This window comes from Manis pentadactyla, chromosome 1 (assembly GCF_030020395.1).
Source record: "Manis pentadactyla isolate mManPen7 chromosome 1, mManPen7.hap1, whole genome shotgun sequence".
Taxonomy (NCBI): Eukaryota; Metazoa; Chordata; class Mammalia; order Pholidota; family Manidae; genus Manis; species Manis pentadactyla.
This window is the reverse complement of record NC_080019.1, coordinates 175,656,733-175,669,316: the sequence shown is the minus strand read 5'-3', so window position 1 is coordinate 175,669,316 and position 12,584 is coordinate 175,656,733. Positions and strand designations below refer to the sequence as shown.

Here is a 12,584-nt window from a genome sequence, read left to right as displayed (position 1 = left end):
GAGAAGACACATAGGGGCCTACTTTTAAAAAAAGAAAAAGATTTTCTTTTCTACAAGTGAAATTTCAACTTAATTAGGATGCAAACAGTCATGTTTTTATATTTCTTAATTTTGCATTCAGCAATCTGACTAGACTGCACATGAATTTAAATGTCTTGATAGGTGACAGTGCCTTTTAGTTTTCTTGGGGTTTCATTGTAATGAGCCTGGTAAATAATTCAGGATCATATGAGAGGCCAATGAATGGGCAGCACCTGGTGTTATATTGTTATGTCTAAGCATGCAGAATCCAAAGATGGCATTCTACACCTGTCGCTATTATTCTGGCTTAAACACTAGTCCGGTGTTCAGTGGCTGTTGAAATAATAATAACTGATATTTTTCTCTTCCATTTTACTCCATGCTAGAAGAAAACTGCTAAGCTGTTTCAAAATCACAAAGTAGAAGTGGCATCTTTTAAATTCTTACTAGTAAAATTTCCAATCTGTTTTCTCTACTAAGGGATGGCTTACTTAAAAAAAAAATTACAGACATGTCTACCTTTTATGCTGGGGCTAATTTGAGCCTTTCTGCATTTCTACTTTTGTTCTGCAAGGTAGAACTTCTTTTAAGATTGCAGTATTCATATTGCAAGCATCTTCTGAGAGAAATAACACCATCCTCTGGCCACTCACTCTGGGAATTCCCAGATCTCCTCAGTTTCTCTCCCTATTACCTGAGTAATAGGGAGAGAATGTCTACTTCAATGTCTCACCTGTAGTAGTCTAACAGCTTCAAAACAAACAAAAAACTCTTGACAAAAGGGTTGTGTGTACTTCTGTGACCCCAGCTGACTGGACATAGAATGTTCATCTGCTCACTGAGTGAACAAGCATTCATGTGACTGACAGACTTTGCATGCAGATAGCATGGGGCTCCTGAGTCCACTGCCGTGAAGGAACTGATAGAGCTTAAGCCATGAGTAGCGTGGAAAAATCTTGGAAGGGCAGGGGATTTCCTAGTAGGGATAAAAGGAACATGCTCCTTACACATGTAAACTGAAGTTTTTGTAGTAGTGCTGGACTGTGAAAGGGTTATGAAGAGAGACTGTAGAGCTTTATATCTGTAAATTATTCGATGAGTTTTGGCTTTGTTTTTAAGTATTGTTTATTATAAAGGTTTAAAAATGTATTCATTTAGTATATATTCTATTTTAAAACTTTGTTATAGGTAATAAAGCATATAGCTATATATAACAAAAATACAACTATATGTAATTATAATGTACAAGATATTTTTAAACCACTGTAATAAACCATTAGAATATATGTATATATATGTTTGTATTTATGTGTGTTACCAGGTTTCATTGTTTTCCTTTCCTTAGGGACCTGTGTGAGTGCTTGGAGCAGTGACTGCCATCTGGTGGCAAGCCCGAACCATCACTTCATGTACCCTAATGATTCCTAAGATGCCCCCTCGACTCACATGCTGTGACTTGGTGGCAGAGCACAAGGAAAGCCAGAGGGTATCTGATGAAGAAGCCTAGTGAAATAACCCTTTGCTTCCATACAAACGGGTTGTTCATCCCAGATTCTGAGGCAGGAGCCAGCTCCAAAATGGTGCCTCTGAAGAAAAGATTTGAATTGCTCTTGTGTTTTAGTCAAGGAGCTGCTGGTTACCGAACAGAGGGTAACCAAGACTGTGAATAAGCACACACTAAGAAGAGTATGTGATGACATGGAGCCTGAAATAAACTGCTCTGAATTGTGTGATGGTTTTTCTGGCCAGGAGCTAGATCGGAGACCCCTTCATGATCTCTGCAGGACCACAATTGTAAGTGAGCAGCCATGGTGGGTCAGGGCTGCTCAGAGGTACATGGTGGTGGTGGGGGGGGGAGGTGAAGGAGGTGGAAGAAGAGGGGGAGGAAATGCTCACACAGGACATGTATTTCCCGGCTTTGATGATGATGGACCGTTCTTGTCTGATCTGTAGAAGAGCCTTCATTCCTAACAGATTCTCTTTATTCTGTTCTCAGACCTCTTCCCATCACAGCAGTAAGACCATTTCTTCATTATCTCCTGTCCTTTTGGGTATTGTGTGGACTTTTCACAGCTGTGGACTTCTTCTGATAGCCTTCTTTCTTGGCTTCACAATTCGCTTCAGGAAGAACAGGTAAGCAGCCCATGCCTAGTTTGTCTCTTATAGCCTGAATCATGAAACTCAGAATGTTAGTATCAGTTTGGCGCCAAGAGCTGCTAGGTGGTATCAGCAAAGCTAGTGTCCTATGTGGCATTAAGCTATGTGAGAATTTACCCCCTGAAATAGTCCTGGCCTTGCAGTATAATTTCTTCTTGAGAAGGAGAAAGATCTAGCCTGCTATTGTGCTAAGTACTTCAAGGACACCCAAAGAGGAGAGTGGACGAGACATTCTTCATAAAGGAGAGTTTGATTCTTCTGAGAAGATGAGGTATTTGTATTAAAAACAGAATGTAAAACAATATATTCCAAAGTAGCATTACAGTTTATGGATGGTACAATTTAAGCCAGTCTGGAGGCAGGGTTAAAATAAAATTCAAATAATTTCTGTAAAAATAGTGAGGCCCTACTACCTGGCTAGTTCTGCTAGACAATACTGGCTGGATGGAAAATCTCTAGCTCATCAGGGTAAGTATTGAGGGCTCCCGGGGCTGGCAAAAAGAACAAAATGAATACCTTTTATTGGAAAGGACTTGCAGAATCCTGCCTTTACTGTTATTCATCCTTTCGCTCAAGGCCCACCACATGTCTCCCACTCCAACATTCTGTGCCCTCAGGCTGCCTCCAGACAGCCCCACTCCAGCCCTCTCTCCCTGGCCCACAGCTGACTTCTGGATGGAGTCCCATCAGATTTCAGCAACTCCCCCAAAGAGGCCGAACTTGTCTGGCCCCACTCCAGCCTTATATTTTCTGGCAATCAAGTGTGTGGTGCTCCATTGTCTAGGTTTGGCTGTCAGATAAGGGTCAGTCAGTTGGATTTGTCTAGCAGGCATTTTGGGGTGCCATTGGCGATTTGAGGTGGAGGACGTGGAATTGTTAGGCAGCAGTGACTTGACCTCCTGGGTCAACCTCAGTGTGGCAGTGATGTGTGGCACTCCGTCCTGTATATATCCCAGAAGCTGCCCCTGCCACTTTCCATTCTGTTCCTCAAATACACTAAGCCCACACCCATTTCAAGGCCTTTGATTAATTGTTCACTTACTGTTTCTACTGAATGACAGTCTTCTCCAGATCTTCCTGTGACTAGTTCCCTCTTGTGTTATATCTTGGCTCAAATGTCACCTATACAGAGAAACTTTCCCTGATCATCCTATCCTACAGAATGGTCAGCTAACCCCTACATGTCATACCATATACCATAACCATTTTATTTTCTTTATAGTAAGTATAACTCTCTGATATTACCATATTTATCAGTTTACCTGATTATTGTCTGTATCCCCTACCATAATGTAAAGTCTTTGAACACAGGGACCTTGTCTGTCATGCTCACCATTGTCTCTAGCATTTAGAACAGACTCTGGAACATAAAAGGTGCTCAGTAAATATGTTTTAGTTATCCTGTGAGGAAGAATATTTAAATCCCACTGTCAAGAAAATGACAAAGAAAATGATGCATTTCAAGATTATAAAACTATGGAGTACATATAGTATTTTCAGCTGCAATATATTTCTATAATACAAATTCATATCTGATTGGAAAATAAGACAATAATATTATTGGTACATATGTCATATTTTCCCCAGCAAATCAATGGTTTAAAGTATTCAGGCACAAGCTTTCTTACAGTTAAAGAAGGAAACCTTAAACTAAAGATATTATGTCAGTACAATTTGTAGTTGGTTTAATGGCTTGAAGAACTGGTGTCCTTCCTGCGACATGAAGCTCTCTGATGAAGCTGTATGACTAGATGATAAAGCAAAGACATTTCTCTTGTATTTAAAAAAAACTGATTGTTGAAGGAAGCACAGATCCAGAGAAGATTTTTAATTTTGATGACAATTTTATTATTGAAGGTGAATGCCCTTGAGAACTATATCTTGTAGAATTAACACTGCAAAATTCATCTGTGATCCTGAGTACAAATAGTAATGGACATTTGCTGAGTGCTAGTATTTTAATTGGGATAATTATTTGTATTAGTACCCTGGTTCAAAGTTAAATATGTCTCTACTGTTATGGCCCCATACTATTTTTTCCATAACCCATTATTTTTTACACAATTTTATAGAATGCAAGGTTTTTAAAGCATTTTTAATACCTGTTAAAACAGGAACACCTGTATACAATATTATAGTAGAAACACCTATATTTACATTCTATTAAAGATTTTGCTGCCTGTCTTGTTTACAGTGGGAACATGACATGGCATAAAGAAGGAAATATTAAGCAGCACTGTGGATAAAAACTCATTTTGCAATTAAGTAGTATACAAGTTTAGAAAAGGAAAGATAAAATAATGTAGCTTCAAAAATGCTTTTTAATAAAATGTGTTCAGAGTTTCAACATCACAATTAGATGATTCATTTCATTCCAGTTCTGCAATCTCTAAATTTTTTATTGTGTGTGTGTATGTACATATGTGTGTGCCAGAGGAAGAAAAATATTTTAATAAAAAAAATAATGCAGTAATGTTCAATTACAGATATTGCATTTTTGATAAAGTTTTAAAATGTAATCTACAAAAGAAAATCAGTAAAGATAGAGAAGACTTGAACAATATTATCAACCAATTTGACCCAGTTGGCATTTATATAATCCTACACCCAACACCAGTAGAATACACATTCTTTTCAAATACACATGGAACATTTATCAATGTAGAACATATTCTGGACCATAGTAAAAGTCTCATTAAGGGTTCAAGTCATATTCTCTGACCATAATGGAATTAAATTAGAAATCTGTAACAGAAAGATCTCTGGAAAAGCCTAAAATATTTATAAACTAAATAGAATACTTTAAAATGACTTATGGTCAAGAAAAAAATCAAAAGAGAAACTAGAAAGTATTTTTAACTGTATGAAATGAAAATACAATATACCAAATTTGTTGGATGTCATTAAAGCAGTACTTAGGGAGAAATTATTGCACTAACATCCATATTAGAAAAAAAAGGAGATCTACTTTACAAAACAGAAAAAAGAGCAAATGAGTCCCAAAGCAAGCAGAAGAAAGGATATAATAAAAATCAGAGCGGCAATTGATAAAATAGAAAACAGAAAAAACAATAGAAAAAAAACAAAACAGTGAAACCAAAGTTCTTTACGAAGATCAATAAAATTGACCAACCTCTAGCTCAAGTGATCAGGAGAAAAAAGAGAGAAGATGTAATTACCCAAATAAGGAAGAGAGAGGTGACATCCGCTAAGATTATGACAATAGAAGGATAATAAAGTAATGTTAAGAACAATTGTGGTAGGGAGTCTCTAACATGTTCTTCAGTAATTCCTACCTCTTAATATTCACACTAATGAGATGCCACTTTTGGGCTAAGGTTACAAAAAGATCATGTCTTCCATCTTGGATCTCTCTCATGCTTTCCCTTGCTCACTCTGAGGGAAGCCATCTGCCATGTTATAAGCTACCTTTTGAAGCGGCCCACATGGCAAGGAACCAATTCCACTATGCATCCAGGAGGGACCTAAGACTTTCTAACAGCCATGTCAGTGAACTTGAAAATAGATCTTCTGAGGCTTGCTTAACAGCAATGCGAATGAGCTTGGAAGCAGATTTTCCCCCAGCTGAGTCTTGGAGGCTCAGCCACAGCTGATCCTTTGATTGCATTCTTGTGAGAGACCCTGAACCAGAGACACTCAGCTAATCTGTGCCTGTATTATTGTAGAAATAGTATCAGTTTTACGAAAAATCTTCTAAAACACTGAAAATGATGGAGTATTTCCTAACTCATTCTATGAGAGCAGTATTATCCCAATATCAAAACAAAGATATTAGAAGAAAAAAAACTATAAGCTAATATCCCTTATGAATCCAGAATTCTAAACAAAATTTTAACAAATTGAGTCCAACCAAATATCAAGAGAATAATGCATCATGACAAAGTAAAGTTTACCCTAGAATGCAAGGTTGGTTTAACATCAAAAGATTAAGCAATATAATTCACAGTATTTACCAACTAGAAAAAAATTATCATCTTAATAGACAGAAAAAAGCATTTAAAAAGATTCAATATCCATTCCTATTAAAGTCTCAACAAACTTGGAATAGAAGAAAAATTCTTCAACCTAACAAAGTGTATCTATGAAAAACCTATAACTAACCATTTTTAATGGTAAAAGACTGATTGCTTTCCCATTAAGATTGAAAGAAGGCAAGACGTCTGCTCTTACCACTTTTATTCAACACTAGATATTTCAACCAGTGCACCTAAGTTTAGAAAAGAAGAACTAAAATGATTTTGCCCTCAGGTGACTTGATTGCCCAGGTAGAAAATTCAGTGGATTCTATTCTTTAAAAAAAAACTACTGGAACTCATAAATGAGTTTACCAAGGTTTCAGGTTACAAGATCAATATACAAAACTCAGCCGTATTTCTGTATACTAAAAACAGACAATTGAAAAGTGAAATTAAAATCGATAGTATTTACAGAGGCACCAAATGTATGAAATATTTAGGATTAAATCTAACAATCTGAAATACTTGTACACTGAAAACTATAAAACATTGCTAATCAAACAATGTGAAACAACTGTATGATGAAAACTAAAACATTGCTGAAAGAAGTTAAACAAATCCTAAGTAACTGGGAAGACATTGCATTTGTGGGTTGGAAGACTCAATATTGTTCATTATTGTTAATTGATCTATAGACTGAGCCCAATTACAGTCACAATTCCAGCTGTCATTTTTTGTTTATACATTGACAAGTTGGTTTTAAAGTTTATATGAAAATATGAAGGACCTTAGCCATGGCAATTCAAGAAGACAGAGATAAAAGACATCCAAATTGAAGACGTTAAATCATCACTATTTGCATATGACATGATATTATACATAGAAAAACCTAAAGAGTCCACCAAAAACTATTAGAGTTAGTAACTGGATTCAGCAAAGTTGCAGGATACAAAATTAATACACAGAAATCTCTTCCATTCCTATATACTAACAATAAACTAGCAGAAAAAGAAATGAGGAAAAATTCCATTTACAATTGCATCAGAAAGAATAAAATTTCTAAGAATAAATCTAACCCAGGAGGTGAAAGATCTGTACTCTGAAAACTACAAGATACTCATGAGAGAAAGAAACACAAATAAATGGAAATCTATCCCATGCTCATGGATAGAAAGAATTGTCAAAATGGCCATCCTGCCCAAAGCAATTTACAGATTCAGTACAATCCCTATCAAAATACCAACAGCATTTTTCAGTGAACTAAAACAAATACTTCTAAAATTCACATGGAACCAAAAAGACCCCAAATAGCCAAAGCCATCCTGAGAAAGATGAACAAAACTGGGGGTATTCGCTCCCTGACTTCAAGCTATATTATAAAGCTATAGTAATCAAAACAGTATGGTACTGACACAAGAACAGACCCATAGATCAATGGAACAGAATAGATAGCCAAGCTATAAACCCACACATACATGTCAACTAATGTATGATAAAGGAGTCATGAATATACAATGGGGAAAAGACAGCCTCTTCAATAACTGGTATTAGAAAGATTGTATCCTGCAACTTTGCTGAATCCAGTTACTAGCTCTAATAGTTTTTGACGGACTCTAGGTTTTTCGACATGTAAGAGAATGAAACTGAATTACTGTCTACCTCCATACACAAAAGTAGACTGAAATGGATCAAAGAGCTGAATGTAAGACATGAAACCATAAAACTCTTAAAAGAAAACATAGGGAAAAATCTCTTGAACATAAGTATGAGTAATTTTTTCCTGGACGCATCTCTTCAGGCAAGGGAAACAAAATAAAAAATGAACAAGTGGGACTACATCAAATTTATAAACTTTTGAAGAGCAAAGGACACCACCAGTAGAAGAAAAGGGCAACCCACAGTATGGGAGAATATACTTGTAAACAATTTATCCGATAAGGAGTTAACAACCAAAATATATAAAGAACTCATTCACTTCAACACCAGAAAAACAAATAACCCAATTAAAAAACAGGTGGAAGACCTGAACAGACATTTCTCCAAAGAAGAAAAACAGATGGCCAACAGGCACATGAAAAGATACTCCACAACACTAATCACCAGGGAAATGCAAATCAGAACCACAAAGAGATATCACCACACACCAGTTAGAATGGCTACTGTGCAAAAGACAAGAAATAACAAGTGTTGACAAGGATGTGGAGAAATGGGAACCCTCCTCTACTGTTGGTGGGAATGTCAATTGGTGTAGCCACTGTGAAAAGCAGTATGGACATTCCTCAAAAAACTAAAAAATAGCAATACCATTTGACCCAGTAATTCCACTCCTAGGAATTTACCCAAAGAAAACAAAATCCCCGATTAAAAAAGATATATGCACCCCTATGTTTACTACCACATTCTTTACAGTGGCCAAGATGTGAAAGTAACCTAAGTGTCCATTAATAGATGAATGGATAAAGAAGATATGATACATATACACAATGGAATATTATTCAGCCATAAAAAAAGAAATCCTGCCATTTGCAACAATGTATGTACAGTGAAATAAACCAGACAGAAACACAAATACCATATGATTTCACTTATTTGTGGAATGTAAAAACAAAGCAAAACAGAATGAACAAAACAGCAGTAGACTCATAGACACCGATGAGGGACTAGTGGTAACCATGGGGGAGGGGTTTGGGTAAGTGGGTGGAAGGGTGAGGAGGATAAAGGAGCACAAAAATTCTCAATCATAAGTTGGCCATGGGAATAGTAGTACAGCATGGAGAATATAGTCAGTGATTCTTTAACATCTTCCTATGTTGACAGATAGTAACTGCACTAGTGGGGGTGATGATTTAATTATATGAGTAACTCTGGAACCACTCTGTTGTTTATTTGAAGCCAATATAAGATTGTATATCAACAATACTTCATTAAAAAAAGAAAAGAAAATATGAAGGACTTAGAATAGCCAAAACAACTTTAAAAAGAATCAAGTTGAAGGACTAGGAGCACCTGATTTCAAGACTCACTATAAATCTGTAGTAATGAAGACAGTTTTGATGTTGGGTAGAGAGAGAGATATACATCAAGAGAATAGAATAGAATCCAGAAACAAACTCACATTTATATGGGAAAGTGCTTCTCAACAAAGGTGCAAAGGTAATTCAATGGATAAGGAACAGTCAGTCTTCAACAAATGGTGCTGATCCAATTGGATATTCACATACAAAAATGAACTTTGAGCTACATCTTGAACCATATCCAGAAATTAACTCAAAATAGATCATAAACCTAACTTTAAAATCTAAAACTGCAAAATTCTTAAAACATGAGAAACATTTTTTGACCTTGGAATAAGCAAAGGTGAACACACAAGTGCACAAACCATAAAAAAAATTGATAAATTGGACTTAGTCAAAATTAAAAACATCTTTTCTTCTAAGGAGAATATTAAGAAAATGAAATCTGAAGACTGGAAGAAATTATTTGTAAATCATGTATCTGATGAACTTATATCCAGAATATATGCAGAACACCCAGAAGATCTCAATAATTAAGAAAACAATCTAATAAAAAAATTAATGAAAGATTTGAACAGACTCTTCACCAAAGAAGATATATGGATATGGCAAATAAACATATGGCAAGAGTTTCAACACCATTTGTCTTTAAGAAAATGCCAATTAAAACCACAATTAAATGCCACTACACACCTATTAGAATGGCTAAAAAAAATGACCAAATCAAGTTTTACATACACTACTGGTAGAAATGTAATATGGTACAACCACTTTGGAAAACATATATGATCCAACCATTCTGCTCTTTAGTTTTACTCAAGAGAAACGAAACTATATGTCTGTACAAAAATTTGTACACCAATGTTCATAACAGTTTTATTTTAATAACCCCAAACTGGAAATAACACAAATATCCATCAATAGGTGAATGGATAAACTAATCCATACAATAAAATACTACTCATCATTAAAAGGAATGAATGATAGTTGACCCTTGAACAACCTGGTTCATTTATATGGGAAAGTGCTTCTCAACAAAGGTGCAAAGGTAATTCAATGGATAAGGGACAGTCAGTCTTCAACAAATGGTGCTGGTCCAATTGGATATGAACTTGAACAAACAGTGAAAAATCTGCATATGACATTTGACTCCCCCAAAACTGAACTACTAATAGCTTACTGTTGACCAGAAGCCTTACCAATAACATAAAGTCAATTAACGCATATTTTGTATGTTATATATATTACAAACTGTGTTCTTACATTAAGTAAGCTGGAGAAAGGAACATGTTTCTTCAAATTGTCACAAATTTCTGACAATTTTTTCAATATATTTATTGAAAAACAAATCATATGTAAGTGAACTCATGTGGAACCCATGTTCAAGGGTCGACTGTATTGATACTTGGAACATGGATGAATCTCAGAATAACCCTGCTGAGTGAAGGAAGCCAGCCAAAAAAGATTATATACATATAATTCCAATTATCCAAAATTCTAGAAGATTAAAAAAATCTGTTGTTTACCGATCTGTAGTGACAGAAATTGGATGAGTGGTTGCCTACAGGTGGATGGGGGATGGTACAGAGGGGCAGAAAAGAGGAATTACCAAGGCACACGTGGAAACTTTTGGAGGTAATGGATATATTCATTACCTTGATTGTGGTATTTCACAGGTGTAAACATATGTCAAAACTTGCCAAATCATGCACCTTAAATATGTGCAGATTATTGCATGTCAGTTATACTCAGTAAAGCTATTTAAAAATGTAGTCTACAAACATTCTTATCTTTCTGAGAGGGTTCTTATGAGGGAAAAAAATATACCATATCTGGTGACCTCCAAAGGGCCCTGCTAGGTGACCAAACACCCATCTGATAACTGTGTTAGATATTAATGATGGACATGGGAGAATGCATTCTTTTTTTTTTCTAGATTCCTCAAGCAGCTTAATAAGGGCCATAGTAACTTAACTCTTGGAGCAAAGCAGGTATTTCAAGGCCAAATGGAAGTTCTCCTGGTGCCTTCTCTGTAATGCATAAAATAAGGACAATGTCATGAAGCTAAACTTGATTAGCTTTACTAATCAACAGAGATTATCTTTTCTTCTGAGAGCTTATCTCTGTCACTTGAATTAATGATTATAGAAGCTACTTGTTATTTACATATTTTTAGTTCACAAAATCCCAAATGGCACAATAATAATAATAATCCCCTATATCTGGGATTTTACTGTCTGGGAAATTAAGAGATCTTAATAGTAAGAATTGGGTAGGGTACGAGATTTTGCCATACTTGCAAGGGAAGTTGATCTGTTACTGTTTTACTGATGCTAGCAAAAGATATGAGATTCTTGGTTTAGAGACAAAGTACTTCATTACTCATGGCAAAAGCCCATAGTCAGAGCTTCCTGTTGGGTTTGTGCTGATTCCCATGCCTTCAGGTCCCATGACGATGATGCCTGGCCCATGATGGAGGCTTGCACACACAGGGGTCTCCCATTAAAGGAAAGGAACCTGAGCCTGAGGAATTCACTACTTTATAGTCAGTCATGTAGTGAGATGCTAATTATGCGACTGGAGCAAGGATAGACAAATAGACCACTGGAGCAGAATAAAGACAGTCTAGAAACAGAGCCAACCATGTTTGGACATGTTACAATAAATTGTGCTGAGTCAGCTGGCTATCCACATGGAGAAAAAAAATGCAACTTGAATCCTACCTCAACAAAATCATCTGTAGGTTAACTGCAGATCTAAGTGCAAATGCCAAACAATAATGCTTCGGGAAGATAATATAGAAGAATATCTTCATGAACTTGCAGCAGGAAAACGTGTCTTAAAAAGAACACGAAAGCACTATTCATAAAAGATGAGATTGTTAAATGCTTTTTGTAAATATTGAGAACATCTCTTCACCAAAAGATACCACAAAGAAAGCCATAGTATGGGTTAATATATTCACATGCATGTGTCATCACAGGATTTTTATCCAGAGTAAAGGGATATAAATTGATAAGAAAAACACAGAGAATACATTTTTTTAATATTGGGCAAAAATTATAAGAATAGCTGCATTACAAAAGAATATAGCCAGATAGCCAATAAATAAATGAGAAAGTGTTCAACATCATTAGTCATCAGAGAAATGCAAAGTAAAAACAATGAAATAACACTCATACTCACTTGAATGTTTACAATAAAAAGAAGACTGACAAAACCAAATATTGGGAAGGATTGGGAGCACCTGGAATTCTTATGGATTGTGTGGGAGTGTACACTGTTGCAGTCATTTTTTTAAAAGCTGTTCAGCAGAATCTGCTACACCTGAACATATTCATGCCCTATGTCTCAGCAATTCTAACAAAAATTGCATACATATATTTACCAAAATACATTTACTAGAATGTTCTGA

At 35.7% G+C, this 12,584-nt stretch overlaps 1 protein-coding gene across 3 annotated transcripts in view; it reads left to right on the top strand.

Moving 5' to 3' along the window:
• GPR156 (G protein-coupled receptor 156) overlaps positions 1-12,584 on the top strand; it is a 95,639-nt gene that overhangs the window by 39,780 nt on the left and 43,275 nt on the right. For all 3 annotated transcript variants that reach the window (XM_057503033.1, XM_036883475.2, XM_036883473.2), the window contains exons 2-3: positions 1,367-1,815; positions 2,018-2,154. In XM_057503033.1, the coding sequence (XP_057359016.1) occupies positions 1,720-1,815; positions 2,018-2,154 (233 nt within the window). In that variant the 5' untranslated portion in view covers positions 1,367-1,719. The remainder of the gene's footprint in view (positions 1-1,366; positions 1,816-2,017; positions 2,155-12,584) is intronic.